The sequence below is a fragment of the Canis lupus genome, chromosome 22 (assembly GCF_011100685.1).
Source record: "Canis lupus familiaris isolate Mischka breed German Shepherd chromosome 22, alternate assembly UU_Cfam_GSD_1.0, whole genome shotgun sequence".
Classification (NCBI taxonomy): Eukaryota; Metazoa; Chordata; class Mammalia; order Carnivora; family Canidae; genus Canis; species Canis lupus.
This window is the reverse complement of record NC_049243.1, coordinates 29477315-29498397: the sequence shown is the minus strand read 5'-3', so window position 1 is coordinate 29498397 and position 21083 is coordinate 29477315. Positions and strand designations below refer to the sequence as shown.

At 35.0% G+C, this 21083-nt stretch overlaps 1 protein-coding gene across 4 annotated transcripts in view; it reads right to left on the bottom strand.

Annotated features, from left to right (window-relative positions):
- Positions 1-2492: 2492 nt before the first annotated feature.
- Positions 2493-21083, bottom strand: part of UCHL3 (ubiquitin C-terminal hydrolase L3) — a 107443-nt gene continuing 88852 nt past the window's right edge. For 3 of the 4 annotated variants that reach the window (XM_038569757.1, XM_038569756.1, XM_038569759.1), the window contains 4 exons: positions 13988-14179; positions 9288-9363; positions 3324-3382; positions 2493-2711 (listed from right to left, as the gene is read on the bottom strand). In XM_038569757.1, coding sequence (XP_038425685.1) covers positions 2628-2711; positions 3324-3382; positions 9288-9363; positions 13988-14179 — 411 coding nt within the window. In that variant the 3' untranslated portion in view covers positions 2493-2627. The remainder of the gene's footprint in view (positions 2712-3323; positions 3383-9287; positions 9364-13987; positions 14180-21083) is intronic. The other variant, XM_038569758.1, reaches the window with a different exon arrangement.

Genomic DNA, 21083 nt, shown 5'->3' with positions numbered 1-21083 from the left:
ATAACCTCTATTTTGGTCACAAATGAACATAGAAAATATTAGAAGTTAAATATGGATATCATAAACTCTATTTCAATACTTTAAATCAAACCAACACACCCATTGGAAGGTGATATGTAGTCAATTCCCAAAAGTCCAAGCAAAACCATTTAAAGCTTCAGTTCTATTTAGTTCCATTTCCCTCAAATATATTAGTCATTAACAAGTTCCAGAAATGACCCATGACTTGACCATCCTTAGCGTCTCTACAAATTTATAGACAAAATTAACCATCAATTTCTTCTAAAGTGCTAAATTTTAAGAAAGTGACTAAACAAAATATTATACAGTAGGAGGACTAAAATCCTAGACACAAACCTAAGAAAAAATTTCAAATTGTGAGTTTCACAAGGGACTAGCATTCTAATGCTTGTGCAAAAGAATGCCAGTCCTAAATGTTGCTCTATAAAATGTCTAGAAAATGACATTCATAATACACAATTTTTAAAAAAGCTTTGAGGAGTTCTGCAACTGTCCCCACCCAATATAACAATTTTTTAAAATTAACTTTAACCCAATGTTTTCAACAGATACTTGACTTCAAACCCTTTTGCCCACTAACAGTCTGAAAAATTAGTACTTATCACAGCAAACTTTGAGAAAGTATGCAAATTTTTGGTAATAAATTAGATACTAAGAGAAATTCAGCAAGGCACAAGCAGAAAACCGCTTAGGAATACTTAAAATTTTAAGATGATATACAAGATATATGTGAGTATAAAATGCAAATGATGGAACAAAAGAGAACACCTGGTTGTTACTGGCAGGATGGAAGCACCATCCTCATATACTATCAGTTGTTTCAGAGGATCTCTTCATTCCTATTGCCATCACTTCATTCAGGCCCTCTTCACCATAGAGTTTAAATGTATTCCAAAGTGACCCTCCTCGTTATCATCTGTTTTTTTCTAATCCAGTGCTTCCCAAACTTAATATGCATATCCATTATCCAGGGATCTTGTCGAAAATGCAAGTTCTGATTTGGTAGGTCTAGGATGGGGTCTGAAACTCTTCCTTTTGAGCAAGTTCTCAGGTTATACTGATGTAACCACACTTTGAATAACATAGATCTAATCCATTCTGTAAGCCATTGCCCCATTACTCTTCCTACTAAAATACCACTTATCTCATGTCACTGCCTCAGGAACCTCGGTTAACTTAGTGAATCAGGTATACACATTTATACTCAATTATTGGTCCAGAACTTTATTCCAGATCAGTTTGGTCTTTCTCCTAACTGCTACACTCATTCCTATCCAACTCTGCATTGTTTTTGTTTTTGTTTTTTAGATAAAATGTATATACGGTGGCATACAGATTTTAAATGAACAATCCAGGAAGTTTTGATAATTGCATATGCCTGTGTAACCAATACTCTCCACCCAAAAACATAGCACTTTGCCATCACACCAACCTGTCTTACCTAGCTCTATAAATATCCTTCTACCTTTCCTCTGCCTTCCACCTATCCTTTAAAGATACAGCTGAAGCCCTTTTTTCTTCAAAACACACATGAAATTCACACATACCTCCATCTAAATTACTTCTTTTTTAAGGTTAAGCCATCACCATCTCCCATTGATCTCCTCACAAATCTCTCTACCTCCATTCTCACCCCCTCCCCTCCTCTTATCCACAGAGGAGTCAGAGTGATCTTCTAAAATTATAAATCAAATCAGGTCACTCTCCTGCTTAAAATCTTACCATCACACTTCAAAAAAAAAATCCAAATGCCTTTTTGTGATGTCCTGTATTACCAAGCCTAATTTTTATACAGTATTAAAGATGGTTTTCATTTAAGACCAGTTATTAACCTCATATCTTGCCACTTTCCCCATTACTTTCTATGCTCTGGTCATATGAGCCTTTTTCTGACCCTCTAACACAGTTAGATTTTTCTACTTGAGGGACTCTACATTAATTATTCCCTTTACTCTTCCCTACCACCTTTCTCTGACTGGCTACGTTTTGCTATTCAGATCTCAACTTCAAAGTTACTTCCTCATAGGAGCCTTCCATGACTACAAAATCTAAAGTATCCAATCAGTCACTCTCTAATGCAAATCTGACTTTGCATAACATCTATCATTGGTCTGTATCTTACTAATGTGTCATTTATCTCTTCTCGCAGGAACATAAGCTCCATGACTATGGAACTTGTTGACAGTGTTCATTGCTGTAACTCCTGCACTTAGAACAGTGTCTAGCTCATTACAAGTAGATGTTCCACAAATGCTTTTTAAGGGAATATGTCAAAATATGTGATATAATGTATATTTATACTATGCAGATGGAAACTGCACTTGTGCTCAATACAAAATCTCCCATGAAATTTAGAAGAGAATAAGAAACCTATTGCTAGTCCTCAGACAAGGTAAGTCTTTCACAAGAAAGAAAGGGGAGAAAGAATTACAGCTTTAATGTGGGGCAAAAAAAAAAATACACAGATTAAGTCAAAGTTTAATTCACATAAAGTTTAATCAGTCAAGTTAATGAAAATATCAAAATTTTTGAGTTAGTGTATGGCAGCAGAAATGTAATTTTTGTTGCAAATAATACAGTATTTGGTGTTTCCATTTACTGACAAGCTATGCTGCAGATAGAGCAATTGCATTGAACCTCAATTCATCAGGGTCACGTTCCATAAACTTCTTGCAAACTTCTATGGCATCCTATGGGGAAAAAAATGTGTGTAATTTTTTAGTTTATAAACATGTGTTTTCCTTTCAAATGATAAATAAATGTTTCATATTTCCCTAATTCATACTAATTTTATATTACAGACTTCTTTTTCCAAATGCAAAATAATTTAAAGCACACCAGAAGAGTGAATGGTTGGTAGCCTGATTTGCTTAGTACAAAACTATAAAATATAGTAAGTGTTCTTTCTTAAAATACTTTAAAGAAACTTTTAACTTGAAAAGTACTATTTCATTGAGCCACACAATTTGTTCATAAATTTAAAAATCTCTAAAATCAGGATCAAGATACAAATGATAGTATCTTGGATTCAGCGAAATATGGGATATGATGTGCAACTCTTTCGATACTATTATCTTTTTCAAATTTGATACTTGTTCACACAAAGAGTTCTGAAAATCTCTTCATTTGTTGTAGATCTTTAACACTAACTCAGAATTTTCTTTTTGGATTTTCTCAAGAGGGCAAGAACATGGAAACATCCAAATTCAGAGAAAATGTTATTCAAGTGATCTTTAGAGATACTTTAAAGATAACAAGAACATTAATAACACTTAAAGTAGGCCAATAAGTTTTGTTATTACCTCTAATAAAGTTTCATCACTAGTTTCCCCATGGTTAATTGGAAATGGTTTCCGTCCATCTGTGGAAAATGAACAAACAGTTGAATGTTTAGCTGCTTATATAAGATAATGTCCTTCCAACTTCCAACTTCCATTTTCATCTTCCTACAGTGAAGCAAATGTTAAAAGATACTGAAAGTAATATATTCTAAAGCAAGTATCTTATTATGTTATTCTAATGTTATTAGAATCTTGCTTCCAGGGGATCCCTGGGTAGCTCAGCGTTTCAGCACCGGACTTTGGCCCAGGGCGTGATCCTGGAGTCCCGGGATCGAGTCCCGCATCAGGCTCCCTGCACGGAGTCTGCTTCTCCCTCTGCCTGTGTCTCTGCCTCTCTCTCTCTCTCTCATGAATAAATAAAAATTAAAAAAAAAAAAAAAGAATCTTGCTTCCATGTTTGAAAAGCCTAAATCATCTTCCTAAACAGAATTTATAAGAAATAAACATTGGCTTTATTTTTTTTTAATTTTATTTTTTGGCTTTAATTTCCTTTAAAAAATGCAAAATTTATAAGTCAATTTTTAAAAAGCTACCAACCTAATTTCTACCCTCAGGAAAGGGTAGAAAAATGAAAAATTATTAGAGTAGAAAATGAAAAATTTATTTCAAATCAGATCCTAAGACTGATATGCTTATGCCAATGAAAGGGAGCCAACATAAGATTTATATATTACTGCTACTAATTGTGTACCACCAAGGCAGTAGTATAGACCAACAATCTAAATAACCTAGGGTTATTTCACTGACCACCAAAGTTAATTAAACACAATTATAAACATCTTGAATAAACTACTACTTTATAAATGCTATGAAAAAATGAAAAAGTCTATTATTATATAAATTCATCCTAACTCAAAGTTAACTGAAACTCTATATCCAAATCTAAACCTCATATGTCTTTTAAGTGGCACTTTGAGTTCAATCCATAAAACACAATCCCTTCTGTAATTTCATGGCTTCCAAATGTAATAAAAATGTTTGAATCCACAAACATACACAGCGTTAGAGCTGAACTGATAGATACCACTTTGAAAGAAAAATATAAGGGAAGATTAACCAAACAAACCAGAAGGCAAAATGAGACAATTATTAAAACTAAAGAAATAAGAGTTTTTTCAAATGTACATTAGTTATGGCTCAGCTGAGAATAATGTTTCTGTGGTCATAAAAATATAAACAACTACAACAGAACTGGGAGAATAGGAGAAAGGAAATAATCTATTCTGTGACTGGGAGGGTGGGTAAGGAACAAGGGTGATACAAGGAAGCAAAATCTTATCTTCCTTGTGGGAAGTGAAGAAATAATACTGAGGCCACTGCCCCCTCCAGCTGGGAGGGAATAACTGGTACTGGATGAGGCCTTCCACTGCAAACAACTAAAAAACTGGACAAAATAGCTGAAACAGTTGTTCTTAGACATGAGGAAGTAGGTAGCTTGTATGTGAGCCCAACAGTAATAGCAGCTTTCTGCTAGCTCACGAATGGGAAACCCAAGCAGAGCACAACAGTCTTAATGAGGAGACTGAGGAGAAAGAGAGCAAGGTTTGGAAATTTGCACAGTATTAGAATGAAGGTAGCTCCCCACTTTGTAGATCTGTTGCCCTTGGTCTGGGCTGGGCCAGGCCAGGATTAGTGTGCCAGGGGGCTCAGGGAGCATTGTGTCTGGGTCTGAGTTTTAGGGTGAGTGGCTAAGAGCTTCTTTATATACAAGAAGAATGGGTAAACCAAGAAATACATGAAAGGTAATGGAGAACACTAGAATAAACTATACACTACTAGATCAGACTTAGAAGTATTAATGTAAATGAATGCTTTTTAATATATAAACCAATGTAATTGTGGGTACATCTATACTCATATTCACATACATGTATGTGAGTGTATTTTTCTAATACATACAAATATTTCCTACTTTTGTCCTCTGAGAGGACCTAGATAATGATATCTTAGTAACAATGAGCACACCTACCACCCAGACATTGGTTCTAAATATCATTTTCCACTAAAAGGAACCAGGACTCTATGTGGAAGCAACTGAATACATGGCTGGATCACAGAAAATCAAAGATGCGCCTAGAACATCTTATTCTACCTGAACATCTTATTCAAGAAATTGCTTGAAGAAAGAGAGAAACGTATCAAATGGACAAAAGGGACAGCTTGAAGGGGTGCCCTTCAAGGCCAAGTCTGGGAAAATTTAAGCATCAAAATAAATGATGATAATGGACTTTATGTAATCTTTTGAGTAAAATATGAATCCATGAGTCCATTCTGACATGAATGAATGAGGGAAAAAGGAAAGCTTCTAATGTTGGAGGAATTTTTTTAAAAACACCATTTGGGGGCAGCCTGGGTGGCTCAGTGGTTTAGCTCCACTTTCAGCCTAGGGAGTGATCCTGGAGACCCGGGATCGAGTCCCACATCTGGCTCCCTGCATGGAGCCTGCTTCTTCCTCTGCCTGTGTCTCTGCCTCTGCCTCTCTCTCTGTGTGTCTATCACGAATAAATAAATAAAATCTTTAAAAAAAAAAAAACACCATTTGGCACCATCATAGTGATAATCAATTAAAAATCATCAATGGATGCTAAATCTGATAAAGGCTTAATGAGAAACTGTGTATTTACATAGGTTCGAAGTATCCCCTGATAAAATATTTATTCATTAACTATCAATAACCGTAACATATTGATATACTAATAAGTTTAACAAACTTAACTTTATAATGGAGAAATGGAGATAACCACCTAAACCAAATGATAAAGGTCATCATCATCAGCAAGAGGACAAATCAACATCATGAGCCTCCTGAATGACGCACTGAGAACGCAACACCACTTTTGTGGTGTATGTGTCAAATGGATAAATAAGGAGGAAATATCAAACAACCCAAATAATCTCAAATAACTGCCCTGTAGGTTTAAAAATAAATGTCAAAGACACGAGAGGAAAGAAAAGACTGAGGAACCATTCCAGATTAAGGGAGACAAACGTGACATCTAAATACAACATACAACCCTGGACTGGATTCTGAACCTAGAGAGGATACTGTAAAAAATCAGAACAATTTGAACAGAATATGTGAATTCAATTATAATATAGGTTGATATTAATTTCCTGATTTTGTTAGTCATACTACAGTTATATAAGAGAGTATCCACCTGTTTTGAAGAAATACATACAGAAATATATTAATAATAGGGCATCATGTCTGCAACTTATCTTTTAAGTGGTTCAGACATATTAATTGAATCTGGGGAACCTGAATAAAGGGTTTATGGGAACTCTCATACAATTTCTGGAATTTTTATAAAAATTTAAAATTATTTCAAAATAAATTTTTTTTTTACTGTTTCAGAGTATTCCTGTTGCTCCAAGTAGACAATAAATTGTTAGTTATCAGTATACCAATCTGATGATTCAATCAATTCTGAATTCACTTCCAAATCCCATTGTTCCAATTTATCCATAAAGAGTAATTCTATCTATTTAAAAATATGTACTTCTCCTCCCCTACATATGCTATTAACAACATGAAGCCTTAAGGAAAAGGAAGAAGTGATAACAAAAAGATGAATAACTCAATTCCTTTCATCAGTTAACCTTACAATTGAGTATGGAATAAATATATTAAAGATAACCACTATCCTTTCTTGAATAACTGTCCTGTAGTAATTAATTTGCACACATCTAGAATCATAGTCTTATTTTTAAAAATAAGGTTACTTCAAAATGATTTTTTTCTTAAAAATCATATGCTGTTCTCTTAATCACTGTTTTCTATTCACTAACTCAGTAGTCTCCTTGCTCAACATTCCTTTAGAATTTATTAGGAACCCACATCAGGGTTACTGCCAATTTCCTTTGGAGTGAATCAGCAACTGCCCATTTTCATTTGTCTTGTACTTATCCCTGTTCTCTACACTATCTAAAAGATTACTGCTATTCTTTACAACTCTGAAATTCTTTAAATTCATTTTAAGAATGTAATCCCCAAAAGGCTCTAATTCTCTATCAGCCATGATCATTCTTCTTGCTAAAGAATGCCTAACCAACAAGACCTCGGTAGTTCTTTCTTTCCTAATGTTCAAACCAATTTTAAAATCCTTTTGTACTGATCTTGGAATGCAGAAGAAAAACATTCTTCATATGTAGCGTACCCTTGTAATACATCTTTCCTTCTAATTGTCCTCTCTAGACTCTGAGCTCAGAGAGCTAGCTAACCAGAGTTTTTTAGTCAACTCCTTCCCATTGAGATGATCTGAGATTTCTTTTTTTTTTTCTAAATATCTTTTAGATGTTATTGTTTGTTCTACTGATAAGTCTATCATTCGGAAAGTCATCACCACTGTCATAGTTTCTGGTTATGGATCATATTTATCATTTCTCTGGCCTTTCCTAAGTGTACTTTCTTGAGGTCAATGAAATGTGTCTGGCAAGTCTCCGCACTCTCTTTATTTCCATTTCCACTAGTTATTCTTTATAATTCAAAATTCAGAGTAGAAAGTCAGCTTCCAGCAATCAATCAGATGTAGGAAATCCCCAATCACTATTACATCTTATCTCTAGATACAGACCTTGTAGACTGACTTAGCAAAGCTGGTCTTCCATGCTGCCCTACAGGGGTATCATCTACTCCCATCACAATGTGTTCTTTTCATTTCAGTTTGAATCCAACTCAAATGTCTCTATTATTGTACACAGCCTTCAGGATCTTAGGTTTCTTTTTTTTTTTTTTTCCTTTGGGGGTTTTAGGTTTCTACAAAATTATGCTTTTTCCTTTCCTTGTACCCTTGAATACAGCTCTTTCTTTTTAATCAAGTGTATTACTCTGTTGTTATATTCCACACGTAAAATCTATCTACATTTATGGACCTCATTTATAGTAACAGGAGTTCTTTCAGAACTTTGTGCTTTTAAATAAGCTGAGGAAAATGAAAGTGGCAAGTTAATACAGACAGCAAGTAAGAACAAAGAGAACTAAAAATCATGGTACCTAGAAATTGAAAAAGACTTCTCTTTTTTATTTGGCTTTTAAAAAAATTTTTTAAACTTAATTTCTACTTTTCTTTATTTTTTTTTTAAGAAGGCTCCAGGCCCAGCATGGATCCAGCCCAATGTAGGGCTTGAATATCAATACCTGAGCTGAGACCAAGAATCAGACACTTAACTGACTGAGCCACCCAGTTGCCCCTTATTTGGCTTTTTTTAACCTTGTCCTCATGGAAAACAACAAGGATTCATGATAAGTAGTATAAACCAGCCATTAAAGAACTTTAAGAAGTTTGTTATGTCTGAAAGGATCAATTAAAATTATGATGATGATCTCCAACATTCCCCAAAATAGTCGATCTACAGTTAAACTTCTAAAAAATAAGTACAGGTATAGGCCAAAATGCCAAATAATTAATCATGGCTACTCTGACATATGCCTTAGGGAACTACTGCCAGAAAACACACGCTCTTGTAAAGTTAAAAAAATCAGAGGCAACACAAAGAGATAGTACAAAAACCTAAAAAGTAGTGATACTCATTACTGATTACAAAAGTTAGTCATTATGAATATTACAGCATATTTTAAAAGTTGTTTCAGGATCAAGATAGTTCATCCAGATGTTGATGATTACTAAATAATTTAGTAAGGAATGCTGAACTGATTTATAGGAGTTTCCTATGATTTTTACTTCCCTGCTTTGCGTGAAATACAAAGCTAATATGTACACTTTCTTGAATTATAAGTTGCTTAAAATTCAAAAAACATTTATTTTTTCTAGTAAAAAATCTTAAAGGAAAACTTTCATTATGCCAACTTGATATTATAGGGCAATTAATATTAAACACAATAAATGTCAACAGACCTGTTAATCATAAATAGAGACTTTCCCATTTATCATTTCCCTCCCCAGAGTAAATTTAAATAGCTCTTACCTAATTCATAGAGATGCCCATCTACATGAACTAATGCAATAAAATGAAGATCTACTTTTTCATCTATACTTGGTGCCTGAAATAGGAGGGAAAAATACATATTATGCATGTTAGTAGTCAAATCAATCAAGTACATGTAAACATATATAAATATGAAATGATGTGAGAAAACATGTAATTCAAGATTTATTCATCTTTGATATGGTGGACAAAGAATGAACATGACCACATTTATGACAATGTCCTCACCCATCAACCAAGAAAACATCGACTTAAAGCACATCTTTCTTAATCTCAACTGATCTAAAAACCTTAAATATTATTCAACCTTGAAAACCCTGTGACTAGCACAACACCTGGTACCAGTAAATACACAATGCATACTTGCTGAATGAAATGAATGCATGAGCTGATTTGTCTAATTTTTGAAATTTGAAATAAGAAAGTTAAAAAAATAGGATAAACAGTTAAAACTCTTTTCAAGCTAAATTTTAATAAGAAAGTGAATTCTTTCCTTAATGATTTGAACTTGATAATCTCATTTTTTGAACAACGTAATATAGTCTTAGAATGAAGTAAGTCTCACTATTCATCAAGATTCAAAGTTTAAAAATGAATAAATGCAGGAAAATAGCCAAAAGAGTACAGGGTGGGGGGGAAGAGATAAAAGTAAATCAAAGTACAATTAACTGTAACCTATGATTTTTCATCTGCTTTTTTAGTGAACTATTTGAAATGAAAATTACACCTAGTTTTTTAGGTTTTTTTAGTTTTCTAAATTCGATTTGCAATAAGCAATATCTGCTACATTTCTTAGAAATGTAAATAAGTTACCCAAAATCATACATGATTAAATGGCACTATGATATGCAGTAAGCTGCACAGTTAACACTAATGTGTGTTAGCTGTATATCAAATCTTAAATGGTTTGAATAAGATACAATCACTTAAATGCATGAACAAATTTTAGAAGCAAATGTTTTAAAGAGGCATAAGTCAAATTACATCACATATTAACATCCTATATAACACAATGGTATCTGAAATGTAAATTTATACTTTTTTCATCTTCAGATAATTTTGTATTTTTAAGTAGTATTTTTAGTTTTAAGAAGTATTTAGATGCAAAAATTGAAAGTGACAGAATAAGCGTTACTATTTTGGTTTTACTGGATGTTTCTAAAAAATTTACAGATAGAGTGACTCATCTAATCTCCCATTATTCTTCAGATAGTACTTCTCTTCAATTATTAATGGGAGAATCTCAACATTAATGTGGCAAACTAGCTCTTCCTGGCTTCAGTTTAGAATGAAAGAATTCTACTGTTCGTAGGAGTCAATATTATCTACTTTTATTGCTACTCCAGTAGTAGACTCCTCTCCAGCACAGCCCCATCTGCAGCAGACCCTAGCAGAACACTAGGTTCTGAAGTAGTCTATTAGCTCTTTGGACAGTTTTGCTGGAGTTAACCTTCATACTGAGAGTAATATATGGCCCCCAGTATTTTTCCCTTTTCTTAGAAAAAATTCTAATTCCTCTTGAACATGATATGTCTTCAAATGTTTAAAGATAGTGGTAATGAGTTCCCTTACTTTCCTGCTCAGAGAATCAAAAAATACTAGTGATCACTCAATTTAATATTCTTGTTTTACTAATGACCAGAAAAGGATCCAATTTTTCAAGGCTAAACCTAGGCAATTCTACAAACTTAAATTCAATTATATAATAAGAAATACTAGAAATGGGGATGCCTGTGTGGCTCAGTGGTTAAGCATCTGCCTTCAGCCCGGGGCGTGATCCTGGAGTCCTGGGCAGTCCCACATCAGGCTCCCTGTGTGGAGCCTGCTTCTCCGTCTGCCTACGTCTCTGCCTCTCTCTCTCTCGGTCTTTCATGAATAAATAAATAAAATCTTAAAAAAAAAAAAAAGAAATACTAGAAATGATTTTTTATCCAACTAGAAAAGAGGGTTTTTTTTTTTTTATTATTCATTTTAAGACAATTCTCCAATAGGTTAACAAGTATGTTAAATTTTGGAGCTACTGCATTTTCAAAAATTATACACTTGTTTTAACACCATCTCTTCTTAAGAATAATACATCTTATAGCTTCTATTCTTCATATTTTGTCAGTAAATAAAACCATGCTAGAGATGAAAGTAGTACAATTGGAGTCAGAGACCTGAATATATACCCAACCCCTGGGTGCACTGGGTTTCTTATCTGTTTTAAAGTTTAAATGAAATACATGTAAATTGTTAAGTGCCATAAAAGAATTATGTAATATTTCAATATTAATACTAACTACATTATCACAAATATAAGAAATCACTAATGCTAGTGACTCATAATTGTGAGTCATTATACCTTTTATCCAAAAGTGCATATGAAAAATATAAAACTAAAGAGGGCATGAAAAGCCTTCAAATTATTATAAAAGGTAAGTTAAGCTCAAAACTTCTAAGCCTTCCACAAAACTTCAGTACCTATTGGGAGCCTTTCCTTTTCCCTTGGGTCAACTTCATCAGTCTGAGGGTCTGAAATTTGCAGTTATCCAACTGCTTAAAAACTGTTCCACTAAGAACAAGAACAATAAAAAAAGGCAAAGTCTTCAATTTCAAAAAAATGACCAAGAAGGTAGAAACCAGAAGCTATAGACTGGATCATGTCGCCTACATTTAGTTTTATATATTATTTTTTACAAAGTTCCCTAATTTATAATACAACACTTATTATTATCTCAATTAAAAATAAAATAACAAATCAATTAGAAATTAAATACTAAATATAAAATTCAAATTGTTGAAAATATAGTTTAATTTATACTTGTTTGGCACTTAATATATACCAGGTACTGGCACTGTGCTAAGTGCCTTAAATGTACTGACCAATTAATCATCATATAAACTCTATGAAATAGATAATATACTCATTTATTCTCAAGAAAACTGTTCAAGAGCTAGTGAGGGAATCTGGTTTCAAACTCAGGCTGGATAGTTCAAGAATCCATGCTATGATATGAAAATAGTTATGAAGCTACAAAACAACAAAATTAATATGGAGAGCAAAGATCAAAATTATGTAAAATCATATAAAACTGGAAACACCAATTTATGATTTATTCATTTATATTTAGAATATTTAAAAGTACAAAGCAATCAGTCATGTTTAGAATCAATTGTGCCCGAGTTAGAATTTACAAAATTAGGGTTTTACTCTGATCATATATAATTCACCTTGTATCTCCTACTATGCCAGTATATGGCACAGTAGGGAAGCAACAAATATTAAATAGATAAATGAATAAAAATGGCACATGCATGTTGTGATCAAATGAAGAAAATAAAATAGACACCAGTTTACTGATTGGTATTCAGTATAAATGAAAGTCTATTTGATGACCATACTGATATTTGGTGGAAACATATTTAAGGAAAAGTGTAAAGACTACTTCACAGTTTGAGTATAGCTCTGAAAGAGTAAATAAGGGGAAGGAAGGAATGTTTGACACCAACTTCTAGTTTTTTAAGCATTAAATGTATGAGGAGTCAGACTTCCTCTGGCTTCAAAAGTTATGATGATTTCCAGAAGCATCAAGTTTCTTATAAATGGATGGCATACACCAAATCTTTCAGATAGCATTTCTAGGTTAGCTCTGCTAAACCAGTTATTGACGTTAACAGTCTAAAACATCAAAAAGAGGGCAGCCCGGGAGTCTCAGCGATTTAGTGCCTCCTTCCGCCCAAGGCGTGATCCTGGACACCCGTGATGGAGTCCCACGTCGGGCTCCCTGCATGGAGCCTGCTTCTCACTCTGCCTGTTGTCTCTGCATCTCTCTCTCTCTCTCTCATGAATAAATAAATTTATAAATCTTAAAAAAAATTTAAAACATCAAAAAGAAAAGAGCTGGAGTTGCCTAACCCTACAGTTTAGTTCAATCATGAAAATTATTAGAATTCCATCATCTGTCTCAACATTTAAGATAATTAGCAAGATTATAAGAACAAATGTACTTTTTAATAGTTTGCTAATATCACCAATCTAAGAAGGAGAAATCATAAAATTTGTGGGAAGCAATTCACAACGAGAAAATCTTCACCTCCTACTTAGAAAAGATCTTTAGAAACTGAATAGGCAGGGAAGATTGGATCAAGATTAAACCAAGTACCTGAGATGCCTCAGGGAATAAAATAGCTTAGATGAAACACCCTACACCATGAAGGATTAGGTTAAGGATAGAGTAAGTAAAGTGACCCCAGAGCATGACAAGAGGCTACAGTCATGTTCAGAAACATGAAAAAAATAAAAAAAGAGATGGCAAAGAACTCAGAAGGTACACAGCACTTGTTGACCTGGGTCAACTAAATGAAATCAGAGAGATGAAGGTTAAGAGAATACATATTCACTTTAACAATGGACAGGAACTTAAACATCATCATGAATGTCGATCCGTACTCATCAAAAGGCAGGCATCCTTATGCTGGCAGGATATGGAGTGGGAAAATGAATGTTCACGGAGGCATTGGTGAAAGTCAAGCTAGACCGCAAAGCATGGAGGTATGCTTGCAATCTAATTGGGGGAGAAAAAGCTAATGGCTGAGTGAACCAAGAGAAAAGCACTTTGAAGACGGAAGAAGTGTAAGGAAAAAAAATGGACTATCCTTGTCACTGGAAGAAGAGATGGAAGATTGACTACACTTACAACAGAATGGAGACCCATAGATGGTAGGCGCAAGAAGGGTCGCCAGCGACGAAGACGGAGAGATGGACTGGTAGCCTTTGCAGGGCCTACATGGTTACGTTTGACCCAGGGCAGGGATGCATGGTGACACAATGATGAGGCCTTCGTTCTGCAGTGGCTAGAATGAGGCTGTGATGAGGATGGCGAAGAGGACTACATAATTAAAAAAGAGAACATTTTACTTAGACCACGTTACTGGGCGATCATTTATTCTTAAAAGCAACGTATGGTCATACCTGTATTTATATGGTCTAGTACTTTAATCAACAATAATCTAGAAAAGGATTGTATATGAATGTTGCTTAAAACTGGATAATATGGAAATACATAACTAAGGTATAGGGTTATATACCATAGCTTCTGTAAGTACACATCTAAAATATTTACCTATCCTCATTTGTGTAGCACAGACTCAGAATTATTGAAAAGCCACTAAAATGGAATTATTACATCAACTTGTTTAAAAAACAGGAACACACACATACACAGAACACAACATGTAACACATACAAAACACAAAGAATAATGTTTAGAAGAAAACAATATGGTAATAGGCACTGGTGAAAAGAATTCTTTAGTTGGAATAAGCTCTAAGGGGGAAAAAAACGTTAAAATATAAAGAATAAAGTAAACCCCTCTGAAGCTGGTGACTTGCATAAACTATCCTCTTACTTAGGCTAACAAGTTAAATGGAAACTATCATAGCCTATTAGCCATCTTCTACTAATCAATAGTATTTGTTAAATTATTTCTTTTGTCCCGGTTACGCTTTTAAGCACTTTACATTATCAATTTATTTCATCTCCCTGTAACCCATGAGATAGGTAACATATTCCCACTTTACAAAGGAGGAATCAGGGGATCCCTAGGTCGCTCAGTGGTTTAGCGCCTGCCTTCAGCCCAGGGCATGATCCTGGAGTCCCGGGATCAAGTCCCACATCAGGCTCCCTGCATGGAGCCTGCTTCTCCCTCTGCCTGTGTCTCTGCCTCTCTCTCTCTCTCTCTCTCTCTCTCTATCTCTTTCTCTCTGTCTCTCATGAATAAATAAATAAAATCTTTTTTAAAAAAATGAGGAATCAGAACAAACAGAGTTAATTAATATAACCCAGGCCCGTACTAACAAGTGGCAGGGATGAGATTCAAATACAGGAAATCTGGTTCTAGAATCCATTATGTAGAATCACCTTGATGTACAACCTCATTTTCCAAGAGAAAGATTTTATCACTAATTTGTTAGGCCAGATTCTAATGATGAGAGCTATAATCCTCTTAAAATTAGGTATTTTGAGAATCATGCTTTCAAACATAATTACACCACAAAGGTTGAATCTGGTCCAAAAGTTTTCCACAACATGCACATGCGTACAAACACTAACTTATTTTTTTTTAATTTATGTATTTATTCATGAGAGACACGGGGGGGGGGTAGGGGGCAGAGACATAGCAGGTTTCCCTGCAGGGAGCCCAATGCAGGACTTGATCCTGGATCCTGGGATCACACCCTAAGCAGAAGGCAGACGCTCAACCGCTGAGCCACCCAGGTGTCCCCAAAATCTAACTTATTAATGGTAATCCAAATGATTATTTTATGACTGCTACCTCTAATAAATATTATCAGCACATGAAGTAAAAAAATTTATTTTAAGGCAGTATGAAAAATTTATAATTGTTTATAACCACAGTGAGAATCAACATTAAGAGTAGTGATATGAGTCTTTCGGAAGTGATAATGATCACTATCCATGACCTATTCTCTTTAAGAAAATGAAGGGTTTTTCCCTGAATGATTTCTAGGATTCTTTCAACCCTGAAAATTCTGATTGTTCTTAGTGCTTTCAATCTCTGTGAACAATACACCAACCTAAAATAAAGCCTGTGATGAGAGTTTAAAAAAACATGTTTGTGAACACTTCAGTGGCTCTTAATAAGAACTAGTTAATCAGAAATACATAAATAAATCCTCTTGGCTCTATACTAGAATAAACGGTCTGCTCTCACAGACACAGTTTAATCAGAAGTTTGTCATATTCAATCTGATTACAGCTAAATAGGAAAAAGAAATGGAGGAAAGAAAATGGGGAAAAGAAAGATGGGTGAAGAGGGAAAAGAAATGGAGGAAAGAAAGAGAAGGAGAGATGATTAAATGAGCAGTGGAACAAAACAACAATCTCCTAAGAATCTGGGAGGGAGAGATTACTAAACTAGAAGTAAAACTGAAGGGTGTAAACTGAAAGGATGTGTAAGGTTTGGAGAGGTGAAGAAATGGGAAAGGGATTCCTGGCAAAGAATTCAGTGTCAGAAAAAGAACAGAAATAGGGACAAGTAAGACATGTTCACAGGACTAGACCACTGGGTCTGGAATTTGATTTTATGCTTTCAATCGAAAAAGTTGACCTGTTACTTTTTCATAGGTGCTGGAAGAAGACTTCAGACTCCTGAGTCAGAGAAAAAAGGCTTGACTTCTAGTACAGCCAGGAGCGTGATCATCTATTGGTTTGCACGCATTCACATGAGGGCAACACAAAAGGCCTAGATGGATGGTCGCACACAAGGTGAGCTGTCTTACAGGACAGGAACAGAGTTTGGGGAGATGTGTTTTATAGCAAGAAGCAAGCAAACATACTCTAACCTATAGGCAGACCTTACCTAATCCCTCACAGTTGCCTACTGTGAGTAAAGCAGTTTCCAACTTCAAGTGTAATGGCCCTCTTCTTTTGAGATTTTTGAAAAACCTTTTAAGAACTTTTAAAAAAAATTCAAATTTATAACGTTACAAAAACAAAAACAGCACAGGAAACACTGAAATCTTTGCCTACGACATCCTATCCACCCCCCATTTGTTTTATCCTCTGCATTTATGCTATGTAATTTTTTTCCTGAACCATTTGAGGGTTTAGGGTAAGTTACATACATCACGGTCCTTTACCCTTAAATACTTCAGTATTTCCTATGACTAAGAATTCTCTTACATAACAGCAGGGTAGTTGTCACCTTCATAAATTTGCATTGTGCCTTTTCTAGTCTGCATTTAATTTGTTAGTTATCTGTTAATTTCCTTTAGAGCATTTTCCCTCATGATCTAATCTAGGAACCAGGTACACTGAATTTACTTGTCATGTATTTTTAGTATCCTTTAATCTAGAACATTTCCAACAGTCTTCATCTTTTATGACATTAACATTTCAGATACAGTCTCCATCCCCCATTTTTAAATAAACAACTTTCAGCATAAAAAATCATGCTCATTATAAATACAGTTTATTTCTTCCCTTCTAACTCATATGCCCTTTCTTTCTTGTTCTTGCATCACTCCCAGGACCTTTAGTACAATAATGAATTTCACTGATTTCTGCTTTTATTTATTTTTTTAAAAGATTTTATTTATTTATTCATGAGAGACACACACAGAGAGAGAGAGAGAGAGAGAGAGAGAGAGAGAGGGGGCAGAGACAGGCAGTGGGAGAAGCAGGCTCCATGCAGGGAGCCCGACATGGGACTCGATCCCAGGTCTCCAGGACCATGCCCTGGACCGAAGGCAGGCGCTAAACCACTGAGCCATCCAGGGACCCCTCTGCTTTTATTTTTATTCTTTCTTCTGTTTGACTTGGCTTTAATATGGTCTTCTTTTACTACCTTAAGGTAAAAATTTAGATCACTGACTTGAAGCCTCTTTTCTACTATAAGCATTTAATACTATCAATTTCTCTTGAATCCTTGCTTTTTCTTTTCTACTATAAGCATTCAGTGATATAGATTTTTCTGTAACTCCTGTTTTTTCTCTTCTATAAGCATTTATGATAGAGATTTCTAATTCTTGGTTTAACTGAAACCTGTATATTTTGACTTTTTAAAAATTTTGATTCAGGGGCACCTGGGTGGCTCAGTTGGTTAAGTATCTGACTTTGGCTCGAGTTATGGTCCTGGGGTCGAGCCCCACATCGGGCTCCCTGCTCAACGGGGAACCCACTTCTCCCTCTCCTCCCCTACTCATGTTCTCATGTGCTCTGCCTCTCTCAAATAAATAAAAAATCTTAAGGTAATTTTATTCAATTTAAAATGTTTTCTAATTTCCTTTGTGACTTCCTCTTTGATCCATGAACTATTTAATTATTTATTTATTTTTTAAAGATTTTATTTATTCATAGAGACAGAGAGACAGAGAGAGAGAGAGAGGCAGAGATGCAGGCAGAGGGAGAAGTAGGCTCCACGCAGGGAGCCCAACATGGGACTCGATCCCGGGTCTCCAGGATCACACCCCGGGGTGCAGGCGGTGCCTAACCACTGCATCACCAGGGCTGCCCTCCATGAACTATTTAAATGTATAGTGTTTCATTTCTAAATAATTAGGAATTTTTCAGATTTTTTTGTTACTGATTTCTAATTTAATTCCATTATGGCCAAAACAAAACAAAAAAAAAACAAAACAAAAAACAAAAAGATAAAACACAAAAAACCTTCTTTGTGTGATTTCAACTTTTAAGAAAACTTTATTTCCTGATCCAGGATATGGCGTATTCTTGTGAACATCCCACGTGTACTTGAAAAGAATGTATCTTAAGCTGTTTTTGGATGGAATGTTCATAAATGTTAATAGGGCCAAGCTGTTTGATATTGTTGTTAAAGTCTTCTTTTAAGGTCTTACTAATCTTCCGGGTCTACTTGCTCTGATTGCTGAGAAGTGTTGAAATATCCAACTGTACTTGTGAATCTGTTTCTTCAGTTTTATCAATGTTTGCCTCCTATATTTAGAGGCTCTATTTTTAGCTACATATACAAACTTTATGTTAGGTCTTTTTGGTGAACTGATCTCTTTATCCTTAGAATGTCCTTCTTTTTCACTGTTAATATTCCTGGTTCTGAAGTCTACTTTATCTAATTTCAATATAATTATTCCAGCTTTGATTGGTGTTTGCATTGTGTATCTTTTCCCATTACTTTAATTTTAATCTTTCCATGTCCTTATATTTAAAGTGACTTTCTTAAAGACACATAATTGTTTTGCTTTTTTACCAATGTTATCATCTTTCTTTCAATTTGTGTGTTTATATTCAGACCACTTATATTTTATTAATTTCATGTAAGTATTGATACGGTTGAATTAAAATCTATTATCTTGCCAGCTCTCTCCTTTTCCATCTGTTCTTTGTTCCTTCTTTGCCTTTTTTTGGATTATTTACACAATTCCATCTTATATATACTATTGTCTTATTGTTTATGTTTTATAGTAATTATCCTTGGATTTAAAATATTTATCTTTAGTCATGGTGTATCCTCAAAAAAAAAATTTCTGAGAGGCCTGTAATTCTTATCTTTGTTCCTCTGTATCTAATGTGCCTTTTTCTTCTGGCTGCCTTCAACATTTTCTACTTATCTCTCACTTTCAGCATTTTGAAACATTATGTATCTCTGTGTATATGTGTGTTTGGTTTGGGGAGGGTAGGGATATTTATCCTACCTAGTGTTCTTTGAGATTCTTGAAGCTGTGGTTTGAAGTCTTTAATTACTCTTTGAAAAACAGCCATTAGATCTTGAAATATTTTTCCTGCCCATGTCCCCATCTCACCCTTATCTTTTTTTTTTTTTTAAGATTTATTTATTTATTCATGAGAGATACAGACTGAGACAGAGAGGCAGAGACACAGGCAGATGGAGAAGCAGGCTCCCAGCAGGGAGCCTGATGCAGGACTCAATCCCAGATCCCAGGATCATGACCTGAGCCCAAGGCAGGCGCCCAACCACTGAGTGACCCAGGCATCCCACCTCTCTCTCTTCCTTCTGGTAATTCTTAGAGTAATTTCTAGTGATGTGTCTTCATACTTACTGATTCTCCCTTCAATTTTGTCAAGTCTATTGGTTGGTGAACCCATTAAAGGCATTCTTCATTCTAGTACCATATTTTTCATTACTAGTATTTCTATCTGATTCTTTCTTTTTAAGATTTTATTTATTTATTTATTATTTATTCATGAGAGACCGAGAGAGAGAGAGAAGCAGAGACACAGGCAGAGGGAGAAGCAGGCTCCATGCAGGGAGCCCAATGTAGGACCTGATCCCAGGACTCCAGGATCACACCCTGGGCCAAAGGCAGGCACCAAACCACTGAGCCACCCAGGGATTCCTCTATTTGATTCTTTCTTATAGTTTCCAACTCTCTGCTAATATTCCCTATTTGTTAGTACATGTCTACTTTGTTCACATGAGTCTTTAACATAGTAACATATTAATTATAGTTATTTTAAACTACATCTGATAGGTCCAATATCTGGATCATATCTGACTCTGATTCTGTTGACTACTTTGTTTAATAATAGTGTATTGTTATTTTTCTTGTTTCTTCTTTGTCTTGTAATTTTTGGTTAAAAGCTATATATATATATCTTATATAAAAGCAGACTGAGGGATCCCTGGGTGGCGCAGCGGTTTGGCGCCTGCCTTTGGCCCAGGGCGCGATCCTGGAGACCCGGGATCGAATCCCACATCGGGCTCCCGGTGCATGGAGCCTGCTTCTCCCTCTGCCTGTGTCTCTGCCTCTCTCTCTCTCACTGTGTGCCTATCATAAATAAATAAAAAAAAATTAAAAAAAATAAATAAATAAAAGCAGACTGAGATAAATACTACTTATGCCTGAGAATTGGCATGTCTCTTCTGCTAGACCTTAAGTGTATGGAATTGAATCAATCTAGTTAGGAGTTGAGCTGTTCGTGTTTTATTTTGTTAGGCAAAATAACCTCAGCAACCTACCAGCTTAAAATTCATCTAGCATTACCTTGTGCTTAGGGTAGCAGTTGGGTTGTTGGATGCTTTCTTTTTCAATGTTCTTGTTCCACCCACAGCTTTAGGCTTTTTCTTAGAACCTGTGCTCAGAGTTCTCTCTCCTTGTACTTGACTTACTCTCACACTTTGACAGCTGTTTATTGGTGCTTGCTGGTCTTTAACGGTGGGAAGGTGGAGATATTATTTATTGTTCTGGTTTAACCATTGCTTCTACCATCGTAGGTAGGCTATTTACCCCTGGTATCAAGGATCAGGCTTTCCTCTTCCAGCGCTTTCTCTCATA